The 12,141-nt window shown below is 46.1% G+C and overlaps 1 protein-coding gene across 25 annotated transcripts in view; it reads left to right on the forward strand.

Annotated features, from left to right (window-relative positions):
- The window catches only part of ttn.2 (titin, tandem duplicate 2), a 176,830-nt gene that overhangs the window by 32,611 nt on the left and 132,078 nt on the right, over window positions 1-12,141 (forward strand). For 21 of the 25 annotated variants that reach the window (XM_058617746.1, XM_058617865.1, XM_058617874.1 and 18 more), the window contains 15 exons: window positions 383-4,201; window positions 4,879-5,157; window positions 5,451-6,014; window positions 6,200-6,481; window positions 6,570-6,848; window positions 6,930-7,211; window positions 7,295-7,573; window positions 8,434-8,721; window positions 8,825-9,103; window positions 9,185-9,466; window positions 9,745-10,023; window positions 10,110-10,388; window positions 11,093-11,371; window positions 11,462-11,749; window positions 11,852-12,130. In XM_058617746.1, the coding sequence (XP_058473729.1) occupies window positions 383-4,201; window positions 4,879-5,157; window positions 5,451-6,014; window positions 6,200-6,481; window positions 6,570-6,848; window positions 6,930-7,211; window positions 7,295-7,573; window positions 8,434-8,721; window positions 8,825-9,103; window positions 9,185-9,466; window positions 9,745-10,023; window positions 10,110-10,388; window positions 11,093-11,371; window positions 11,462-11,749; window positions 11,852-12,130 (8,037 nt within the window). The remainder of the gene's footprint in view (window positions 1-382; window positions 4,202-4,878; window positions 5,158-5,450; window positions 6,015-6,199; window positions 6,482-6,569; window positions 6,849-6,929; window positions 7,212-7,294; window positions 7,574-8,433; window positions 8,722-8,824; window positions 9,104-9,184; window positions 9,467-9,744; window positions 10,024-10,109; window positions 10,389-11,092; window positions 11,372-11,461; window positions 11,750-11,851; window positions 12,131-12,141) is intronic. The other 4 variants (XM_058617944.1, XM_058617952.1, XM_058617924.1 and 1 more) reach the window with 3 other exon arrangements.

The raw sequence follows: 12,141 nt of genomic DNA on the forward strand, positions 1-12,141 counted from the left end.
TTACTTTAGAATCAAACACACGCACAAGTAACGTGGGTAAACACAACATGCTACTACTCACCGGGGGCTAATGCTAAAGCTCTTTTTTTAGCTCTTTTTTTGGGCAGCCCATGGCCTACAGTGGAAAGGGAACTTGGCTTGTAACCAGAGGGTTGCTGGTGCTAATCCCAACAGACAATTCCATTGCTCCCCATTGATTGGGTTCATTGGAAACAGCATGTTCCCCTCGTTTAAAAAAAAAATAAAAATCACTTAAACAACAACTCTATAACTTCCTGTTTCCTTCTCATTGAATATCATTTCAGATCAGAAACTTTGATTCCTATGTTTTATCTTCAGTAATATCTTAGTATTTGTGTTGTGGATATTGTTTTCCTCACAGAACTTTCTAGCACCACCATCACCACTGTGGAGGAACAAGAGGAAACCTACTACACTGGTGTCCAATTACCACAGAAAACAAAAACACTTGAACTCAAACCAGAATCCAAACGTTACTCTTCCACATTAGAGAAGAAAAAAGAAAAGCCAGTTTTCCTCAGCCAGCTTTCCCCGGCAGCTGTAACCAGCGGGGAAACGGCCACGTTCACCATTAAAGTGTCCGGCTTTCCAAGGCCGACAGTTCAGTGGTCTCATAACGGAACCGTGATCAAGAGTTCGTCCATATACAGGCTGATAGAGGAGAGGGAGGAGTACTCACTAATTATCACCAAAGTCACATCTGAGTATGAGGGCGAGTACTCCTGCACTGCCACCAACAGGTTTGGACAAACCACTTGCACCACGTACCTTGAGGTGAAAAAGCCTGACATCAGCCAGGCAGAGAAATGGGTCGAGAAGATGTTTAAGGTCACAGGTCAACCTCCCACTTTCACAGTTATGATCCAACCCGTGAGGTGCTCAGAGGGAGGAGAAGTTCATTTTAACTACAAGGCCTGTGGTGACCCAGTGCCTGATGTCAAGTGGTTTAAAGGTGCTTTTCAGATCCAGTCCAGTAGAAACTGTGTCATTACAGCCAATCCAGATGGATCCGGCTTCATCAACATTAAGAGCGTCAAACAGGAAGACAGTGGCTTGTACATGTGTAAAGCCTCCAACGTGTTTGGTGACGCCTCTTGTAGTGCCGAGCTTGTGGTTTTTAGAGAATCAGTGTCTCACAAACAAGAGCAGCTTACAGTGACTCAGAAGAAAGGTTATAAGGTCTCAGTGACAGAACAGGCAACCGAGTCTCGTTTATACCAGGTCAGCCTCCCAGGTCAGGACAGAACCAGGTCAGATCAGATGATTTACACCATTGGTACTGAAGACCGGCAGATAATTCCCAGTGAGCAAGTGGCCTCTCTTAAAGAGCTCGATATCTCTGCTGCGACTGTTCATCGTGAGCAGCTGACCCACCAGGCAGCAGTGCTTCAGTCTCATGAGGTAGAGGAGAGGGTGTCTGTGGTTCCTACTCACCCACCACGGGTTTCAGCTGTTACCGCAAAACAGCTTCACACGGCAAAGTTTACATCATCCGTTGAAGAGAGTCAAGATTTCACAGAGCAGCACTGCGATCGCATTCAGAGCCCCGAGGTCATCGAGCTTCAGGCTGCTCAAGAAAAAAGGTCAAAGGTGATGACAGCTGTTGCCGAGGAGCTCAACCCACTCCAGACTGTTAGCACAGGACCTCTAGCTGATAGGAAGTTTGCTACAGTCAAGCCCACCTCAGAACCCAAACACCTAGTCAGTGGGCATCAGGTGGAGTCACAACTGTCCATCCTGAAAGAGCAGTCTCAGGTCATCCCCCCACCACAGCCAGAGAAGGGTTACAAAGTTAAGGAAGGTGTTAAGATCTTATACACGGCCCAGACTGCGGAAGAACGGGTTCTTGCAGAGGGCCATACAACTGAGCTAGCAACAGCAGATTCTGCTCTTAAGTCTTCCAGTAGTAAAGAACAGCCCCGGCCTGTCTTGGCTTCACTCAGTGAGTCCAAACAGACTCTTTCCAAGGAGACTGAGTTCTCCATGCAGAGGCCTGCAGAGGAGACAGCTCATCTCTGTAAGGACAAACTCATGAAGGCAGCGCTAACAACTGAAGAAAAGCGGCTGCTGCAGGCTGAGTCCATGCAGCATCTGCCAAGTCTGTCCAGTGCCATGTCCATTCAGTCACAGGTAGAGGGTGAGCAATTGCTGCACTTGCAGGTTATCACAGACCAGGACCTCCTTCCATCTGAGGGGAGCTTCACCTGTGAGAGACCAGAGCCAGAGCAGGCAGAAACCAGAAAGAGTCCCACTCTGCTGCACACTGTCAGTCAGGATGAGCAGAGGACAGTGATCTGTGAGGATGCATCAGCGTTTGAGTCCAAGACAAGCACTATGGCCATTCAGCCACAAAAACAGGCCCCCACTCTGCTGCATCTCCAGTCAACCCAGCCTGTAGAGGTGCTACCTAAAGAAGGTACTCTTGTAATTGAGAAGCCCATCCACCAGGTAGCAGCACAGAAACAAGAAAAGACAAGAAGACATGCGGCCACCTCAGAGGAGAGAAGGGAGCTCATGGCAAATTATCACACAGAGTTAGATTTGTCTGTGGCTGGAGTTCAGGGTCAGCTTCGAACAGAGCCCAGGCCTCAACATGTCCTCCAGCTCTCCTACAAGCCCATGCAGCTGCCAAAGGAGACGCCTGTCACCAGTGACATCAAGCAGCAGCGGGCTTTGGTGCAAAGGGAAGATCGCTGGAACGTGATGCACGTCACCAGTGTGGCAGATAGTCAGGCCTTAGAGGAGGGTCACACTGAGAGTTTGACAGCTGTCGATAAATTCACCTGTCAAATGGCCTTGGAGCCAAAACTCCCTACTGAGCCTGTTCAGATTGAGGAGAAGGAGATCTCCACAGAGAGCAGTGTTCTTCTGGACGCAGCAGAACAGGACTTTGCTGTTCAGATCCAGGAGGGCCAGTCAGTCAGACAGTCAATAGTGATGGATGAGAAGCAAGTGCTGACAGGTGAGATCTCTCAGGAGATCACCAAGTCTGAGTCTTCTAAGGTAGTTGTCACCACACAACCCAGACTGTCCCTTATGGCATCAGAGTCCAAAGACACCACACCTCTTCCTAAGGAGATGACATTTGTCGTTCAGGTCCCAAAACCATCCAGTGTGAATATACGGCGTCAGCTCAGAGATGCCCTTCAGTCTGCTGTAGCCAGTGAACAACCAGTGCTACTGGCTGATGTCATAGACAGGTTACAGGCTGTAGAAGTACAGGAAGTCAAGGTTCAAAGGGAACCCAAACGAGCCATGTTCACTTACCTTATAACAACAACAGGTGCCCCCATGGAGATCACTCTGGCTTTTGAGGGTGAATATCCACAGTCAGCTGACCTGAGGACTGAACTACAGGCAGCGTTCCACTCCATAGTGTCCCAGGAAGCCCATGTTCTTACTTCAGAGCAGCCGGGCACTGTGCGGCTGGACAAACCTCAAAGGGCACAGGTCACCTCAACTAGGTCTAAACAAGTCATGTCGTCCACCATAGAGACAGTGAGTGTGGCAGAGAGTGCAGTGGATTTCACAGCTGTCAAATCCCAGGCTGCTTCACTCAAGACTGAGTCTAAAATGGCAGTTGAGTGTGCTGCAGCTGAGCAGCGGCTTGTGATGCAGGAATCCAAGGCTGCAAAGATGGAACAGTTCACATCAAAACAGGTCAAAATCTCCACTGAGGCTCACGTGGCCTTTGAGCAGTCAGTGCAGGTGTCAAGGCAGGAAGTGAGGTCAGTGGAGCGCAAAAGCCAAGTAAGAGATATAGGAGCTGCAATTCTTACCACTGAACTTCCTCCCACTCCTGCCCCCACTGAGCTAGTGGTAGATGCCAGCATTCAGAGGGAGCACAGGGAGGAGATCTTCAAAGAGGAGATCACAGTGTCCAGGCCAGAACAGAGAGAATACCCTGAAATAATCACCTCCCTCCAAGATCTATCTATTGATGAAGATTGTGAAGTCACGTTTAGTGCCACCATTAAGTATGTGACAAAGGTTAACTGGTTTTTCAACGGGGAGTTGGTGAAATCTGGCAAAGAGTTCAAGTGTTCCAAAGACCACGACACATACACACTGCTTATCACCAAAGTTGTCAAGGAGAGACATCAAGGAGAATATGTTTGTGAGGCTGAGAACGAAGCCGGCAGGACAACAACATCTTCAAGACTCACTGTGGTCCCAAGAGGTTTGACACCAGGAAAAGTCAATGTTGCCATTCATTCATTCACCCATTCACTCATTTTCCCTCAGAACAACTAATTCATCCACTCAAACTGGTTCACTCAAAACCCTTTGTCTTCATATCAAATGATGTATCTTTTTCACTTTGGTTTGAATCTTCATTTCATAGCTCAGCATGAGCACTGGTCACTGGATGGTACTAACCCACCACGTCATCTGTGTTCCATATTATGTTACGGCCTAAAGACCAGAACCACCACAGTCATGCAAATCCAGCTAAAAGCTCTGTAGATGATGAGCAACTTGCTTAAAAGGCTGTCGTGACTCTGGTCTTCAGGCAACTTTCCATGTTGACTTTGGCATGTCGATAGCAACAGGTCTTCATGTGTCACGTACCTTTTGATTCTTTCTTTCTATTCCTGTGCATGCATTCAGGGCTTTACCTTGGCATTTCTTCATCTTCCTTAAATCCTTTGATCTTGCTCTCTTTTGAACAATAGCCCCATGACAATCATTTATGCTAATATCATCTTTTTTGACAACATGGGGTTAATGTTCTCACAGTTTTTCCTCGTCCACAGTCACTCCTTCATGCCTTCCACCATTTCCATTCCATCTGTCAGTTGTTGTTTGTAATCCGTTCACTACGTTACATTTCTAACATTCTTCTTCTGGCCACAGTGCCACCTGTCTTTAGGCAGAAAATCGCACCTCTGGAGATCAACGTCGGCGACCACGCCAAGCTCGAGTGTGAGATCGAGGACACTCCAAACGTGACCTTCAAATGGTTCAGATCTGGCATCGAGATCAGACAGAGTGAGAAGTATCGGATCATCAGCAGCCACATCAGCTCCTCCATGGAGCTCCTGAACCCGGTCAAAGTTGACAGCGGTGAATACACCTGCAAAGCTTCCAACCAGCACGGCACTGACAGCTGCACTGCCATGCTCATTGTCACAGGTAAGACCCCAATGGGGCTTTTTCTTTAAACCTACACTGTTCTCATTTGTTTTTGTTTGAGAGAGAGAGAGAGAGAATTATATGCACATTTGCACTGTTTCACCCTGATCATCATGTGACGATTTGTTTAAAACCTCGATCTGGTGTCACGTTTAGCAATGATGATGATGTTGAGGAGCAAATGTTTAAATCTGTGATCAGCAGGTTGGGATCTTAGCTTACGTTTGTTGTCGAGTGTTTCCACTTTTTCAAAATTTGTTCCAATTTTTTTATGTTCTACCTGCTCTCCATAGAAATGTACCCACCGGTATTTGTATCAAAACCAGAACCAATGACTTTATTTGTGGGCAAACAAGCTGTGTTCCAGTGCTCGCTCACTGGCTCCTCACCCATGGAAGTTGTCTGGCACAAGGACAACATAGCCGTCTCGTCCGAAGGGAACTATGTCATGAAATGTGAAAAGAACAAATATTCCCTTCACATTAAAACTCTTGAGCTGACCGACCAGGGAGTGTTCCTGTGCAAGGCCTCCAACAGTGTCGGCACCGCCACCTTTACCACAGAACTCAAGGTTATCAACAAGCCCAGCTTTGTTAAGACCTTTGAGCCGGTGTCTGCCGCCGTCAATGACCCGCTGAGGCTGGAGTGCCAGGTGGACGAGGACACTGGTGTGACCATCACCTGGACCAGGGACGGCAAAAAAGTCCATCAGAGCATGGAGTCTAAACTGTCTTTTGAGGACAAGGTGGCCGTTCTTGAGATACCCAAGTCTAAAGTGAAGGACTCTGGGAAATATGTGTGCTCAGCTGCTAATGAGGCTGGGAGCTCATCATGTGAGGCTGTGGTGACAGTTCAAGGTAAGATCTTAACGACGATCTTTCCGTTAGCTTTGATTTAAAGGTTGTTGGGGGTTATTGCTGACACCTGCAGGCTGATACTAACACTGTGCACTGTTGTCTTGTTGTCTTTGTTTTACTTTTACTGATTTTCAATTGACAATGTTTGAAAATCTTGGTGTTTGTGAACTAAAAACTCCTTTCAGAGCCGCCTACTTTTGTCAAGAAAATGGAATCTAAGTTTACGTGGAAACAGGGTATCGCCGCTCGGCTTCAGTGCTCGGTTAAAGGATCTCCAGAGCTTCACATCCACTGGTTCTGGAATGAGAGAGAGCTCAGTGATGGAGAGAAATATAAAATCTCTTTAAAGAATGGAGTTGCCATTTTAGAGATAACAAACGTTCTGGTCACAGACAGTGGGAGTTACACCTGTGAGGTGTCAAATAATGCCGGCAGTGAGAGCTGCAACACCCTGATATCTGTTAAAGGTTTGTTAAATCTTGCATTTCCTTCCCTCACTGTTCAGTGCAGAAAACATTTGGTATTAACTGCTGTACTCACTCCTTTGACTCTCAGAGCCACCGTCCGTTAGAAAAGAGCTGCAGACAGTTGAGGCGGTGAAGGGAGCTCCGGCTCAGCTGGAGTGTGAGGTCACAGGAACAGCTCCGTTTGAAATCACCTGGTTGAAAAATAAGAAAAACATCACCGGTGATAAGAAGTATAAAATCATTTCACAGGATTCAATTTCAAGGCTTGAAATCCAGACTTTTGAAAGTGCAGATATTGGAGATTATCAGTGCGTCATCTCCAATGATGTGGGCAAAGTCAGCACTAAGGCTGTAGCAAAACTTAAAGGTTAGTAAATCTGGGTTTGTTAAAAGTGGCTTTGATTGGGGTCTAATCTTGTGTCCAGTTTTAACTCGTAATGTTTTGCAGAGCCTCCAATCTTCTTGAAAAGAGTTGAGAGTGTGACCGCAGTGTTGGGAAACGCAGTAAAACTCCACGGCACTGTCAAGGGCTCAGCTCCCATCACTGTTAAATGGATGAAAGACTCTGAAATACTGAGAGACGATGATCCAAATATCAAGATGGTGTTTGAGAACAATGTTGTGAGTTTGACAATAACGACAGTCGCTATCGCTCACGGCGGCAAGTACACGTGTCAAGCTGAGAATGAGGCTGGGCAACAAAAATGCGAAGCCACCTTGACCGTGCAAGGTCAGACGACGTCAGATACGCAAAAGCTTTCAGTTCCGATATATTCTTGTGTCTCAATAACAAACGAGTTTGTTTTGTCCCAGAACCGGCCAGAATCGTAGAACCTGCAGAGTCCATTAGTGTGACCGCGGGGGATTCAGCCACACTGGAGTGCAAGGTCTCCGGAAGCCCAGAGCTGAAAGTGAAGTGGTTTAAAGATGGCAAAGAGATGATCAGTGGGCGGAAATATAAGATGGCTTTGAAGGACAACGTCGCCACCATGAAGATTCTTACAGCGGAAAAAGGAGACACTTCAGAGTACAAAATGGAAGTGTCCAATAAAGTTGGGAAAGATCAGTGCAACTGTTCAGTCACCGTCTTAGGTCAGATCCTGGTCTTCTTTCACATTTACTGACTCTTTCAGCTCTGTTCACCCTTTTCTTCATAGAGGTGTGGTTGTATGAGGTATTCTTACACTCAAGTGACAAAATCAGACATTTGAAGTTAGTGATGGAACAGCAGTGGATCAACAAAAAAATTAAAATCACTGACTTCAGTTTCCTGTTGGGAAAGTCTGTCTAACAGTGAGATAAAGACGTGAACATAAGATATCGTAGACGTAAACTGACGTAGATTTGATGACAAAAGTATTTTGTTGAGTGACTAAAATCATTCAATCCCTTTGTCCCTGTTGTCCCTGCTCGCAGCCATGTTTTTGCCAAGTCCAACTAAGACAAAAGTTGGGTTTTCTGAGTGTCATGTAAACGTGTTGGTCAGAGAAAAATCAAATATTCTTAGTTGGACTAACATACGGAGGTAATTTGATTAAAAGTTTGGAAGTAGACCTAGAAGTAGAAGGAGACAACGTATACTGTTGGTGGACATCATACGGTCACGACATCACGATGAACATGTACAGCAGGAACCACAGCACCGTCCATCTCACCTGTTTGTTTTTTTGCGGCGTAAAGGTCATCAGGAAACTGATTCAATAGCACTAGCTTATTGAGAGATACAGCGCCACCTATGGAGGCTGAGTTCTACATAAATGGATTTTCTCCTCCACATCTATGCTCCGACTTGGCAATTTGTCTGATTGCCTTAGTGTTAGTCAGACTATGGCAGCAGCTGCTCTGAGCAGTACTTCATACAACCACACTTCAAATAAAACCTTAAGGTCTTAAACCTGATCTGTTATTAACGAGTGAAAGCGTATAAAATAGTTTGAATGTCTTTCCTTCAGATCGGATAATGCCTCCAACTTTCACCAAGACCCTGAAAAGAGTTGATGGTAATTTTGCTAACGATGTCACCATGGAGTGTAAAGTGTCTGGGTCCCAGCCCATGACCATCGTTTGGTTTAAAGACGACCAGGAGGTCCGGCCCGGGTCTAAGATCCAGCCTGAATTCAAAGATAGCTCTGCAACGTTGAAAATCACTCGTCTGGAAAAAGCTGATTCTGGAGTTTACAAATGCAGAGCCACCAACTCGGCCGGGTTTAAGGAAACCAGTGGCACTCTCTATGTCAAAGGTCATCAATGCTTGTGTGCTTTACTGTGTGTGTGTGTGTGTGTGTGTGTATACAATCCTTGAATGTGTTCATGCTAACATGAAATTCTGTTAATGGCCTCTAGAGCCCCCAGTGTTCACTGTGACACCAGACAACCAGGATGTTATACCTGGGACCACCGTGTCTCTCAGAGCTGCCTTCACTGGAACAGCTCCGCTGGCTGTTAAGTGGTTCAGAGAGGATAAGGAGCTGATCAGTGGAGGCACATGTTTCATAAAGAAAGATTCCACCTCCAGCTCTTTGGAGCTTCACTCTGTGAAACCCAGTGATTCTGATAAATACACGTGTCAAGTGTCCAACGATGCCGGGAAGGTGGACTGCACTGCCGTCCTCTTTGTCAAAGGTGCCGTCTTTAACGTCTCGCCGGTGACTTTTACTAACACAATTCTTTCATCCAGTAACAAGTGTTAACCTCTTCTCTCAGAACCGCCCCTGTTTGTGACCAAGCTTGAGACGACCAAGCTTGTCACCAGCAGTGCCACCTGCAGGCTGGAGTGTAAAGTGACGGGCAGCCCCGTTATCACGTTCAAGTGGTTTAAAGATGAGATGGAGATCAGCTCTGGCCCTAAATACACAATCACCGCGAGCGACTTAGTGGCGTCCATGGAAATGGTCAGTTGTGCCGTAGAGGACAGTGGGGAGTATTTGTGTGTGGCGTCTAGCGAGGCCGGTAGTGACCGCTGCAGCAGCACAGTCACAGTCAAAGGTTGGTTTCAGTTGTTTCTGTTATTTGCCGAATGAAGACTTTTGACGTGACATTTAGCTTTTCCTCAGTTCAAATGACGAATCAGAGAAGTAAAAACCGTAAAGGCTCCTCCCACTTCCACTCACAAAAAAGGATTTCAATGCATTTCAGAGTCTTTGGAGGAGTTAACTGTACGTCATCTGAACTGAAGAAGCCATTCAGAAAAAAAACATCTTCATCTTCAGTGAACTCTTCGCTGTTTCACCTTCATTGTCATCGTGTCTGCTGTTTTCTTCTAGAACCGCCATTGTTTGTTCGTAGCTTGGAGCCCAAAGATGTGGTGAAAGGTTCTGAGCTGACACTGGAAGCTCAGGTGTCTGGCTCCGCCCCGTTCACTGTGTCGTTTTATAAAAACACAAAGCCGATTAGGAACGATAAGAGACACAGAATCACAGTGACGGATGACCAGGTGGCGCTGCAGGTGCACGCGGTGGAGGCGGGCGACGTCGGTTTGTACCAGTGTGTGGTTGAGAATGAAGTGGGCAAGGCTTCCTGTGAAAGTCAAGTGACGCTAAAAGGTCGGTTTGGACGTGATGGATTGGAGGCAAACTGTACAAGTCTAACAGGTCGTCAGTAACATGAATCTGATTTTTCCTTCTCGCAGAACCACCGTCATTTGTGCGAAAGCTGGAGAACCTCAGTTCTCTGGTGGGCGATGAGGTTTCTTTGATGTGCACTCTGAAGGGCTCAGAGCCCATGACTGTGTCCTGGCTCAAAGACAACCACGAGCTCAAAGAGGCAGAAAACGTTCAGATTACACATGAGAACCAAACAGCTGAGTTGCACATCACCAATTTACAGAACACGCACGGCGGGAAATACTCCTGCCAGGCTCAGAATCAGGCCGGGAGCCAAACGTGCTCCGCAGTGCTGACAGTTAAAGGTTTGTTTAAATACTCAGAAACTTCTTTGTCTTCATCTGATCTTTATCAAATCATAAAGTCACACATGTCTCACTTTAACAGCAGGAAGTTTACATTAAATGGCCAATTAATGTATGTGATAACAATCCAGACTTTGTGATCTACACAACTTTAGATACACCGTAACATTTGATTTAAGGACAGTTCAGTATTAATGTCAGACAAATGTGATGTTGACAGCGAACTGTATTAGCTAAGTATGTAAGCTAACACTAGGAGTTCACTGGATGTTGATCCCCTGTGGCTAAGGTCAATTTAGAGATCCAATAATTGAATCAAGGTGGAGCAGTGGGGATTGGTTACCTTGCTTTGAAGTACCTAAGCCCTTGACCTGTCCAGGATTCAAACTGACAATCCTCTGGTTACAACTGGAACAAACAAATTTGACCAGTGGCCGTACTTTACTGTATATTTGATGCATATTGGCCCTTAGAACCTTTCATTGCCTGCCAATCATCTAACATCATCTGAACATCACAAGTCCTTCAGATATTTTCTTTAATTCTTCCTCTTCCTGCGATGGATTCACCATCGATTTTGATCACATGTTGAATTTTATGAAGTTGATAAAGACCAAGTGCCTCAAGGATCCTGGTGTGTCAGGTCTGTTTCTGGCACACCAGGTTTTCAGATGATTTGCTAATGGTTTTATTTGACATCTCAGAGCCAGCTAAGGTCACAGAGGAGCCCAAGTCCATCAGTGTGACTCAGGGGGATCCGGCCACGCTGGAGGCCAGGTTCTCTGGCACCAAACCCCTGAAAGCCAAATGGCAGAAGTCAGGCAAGGAGATTACATCCGGCCTGAGATATAAAGTCCAGAGCACAGACACCAGCTCTGTGCTCAAGATTAATAAAACAGAGAAAGGTGACGGCGGCGAATACGTCTTTGAAATTTCAAACGATGTCGGCAGAGGTTCTTGCGAGGCCACGCTCACCATTCTCGGTTAGTTTTGTTGTCTGCGTCATAAAAATCAGAGTTTAATTTTACTTTAAACCTTGTTTTACAACTTTTTTCCTCTTCTATCAACGTTAGATCAAATAATTCCTCCGTCGTTCACAAGAAAACTGAAGCGGACAGAAGGAATCAAAGCGTCCTTCGCTCATCTGGAGTGTCTGGTCTCTGGCTCGCTGCCTATAACCATACAATGGTACAAAGATGAGAAAGAGATCCAGACTGATGACAAACACAAATGCACCTTCTTTGAGAACGTTGCTTTTCTGGAAATCTCTGAACTTGATGGTAAAGACAGTGGCAGCTACACCTGCATCGCTAAAAACAAGGCAGGGACGGTCCAGTGCTCTGCCACGCTGTTCGTTAAAGGTTTGAACCCACTTTATTTGTGTGGACTGGTCTGCAGTCATTAGCACACAAAACCAGCAGAAGTGCAGCTTTCACAGGTTTTGGTTTGTCTTTCTCTTTCAGAACCACCGTGTATTCTTGAAAAACCTGAATCCATGAATGTTCTGCCTGGATCAAAGGTCCAGTTTAATGTCCTGGTTTGTGGCACACCGCCACTGACCATCAAATGGTTCAAAAACCAGAAAGAGATTGTATCCAGCACAGACTGTTCTGTGGTCAAAGACAACACCTCCAGCTCGCTTCAGCTCTTCTTTGCAAAAACCACAGATTCTGGAGACTATGTCTGTGAAATACACAACGACGTTGGCTCCACTTCCTGCCAGGCAACGCTCTTCGTCAAAGGTCTTTAACCT

This window comes from Solea solea, chromosome 2 (assembly GCF_958295425.1).
Source record: "Solea solea chromosome 2, fSolSol10.1, whole genome shotgun sequence".
In the NCBI taxonomy this organism is placed as follows: Eukaryota; Metazoa; Chordata; class Actinopteri; order Pleuronectiformes; family Soleidae; genus Solea; species Solea solea.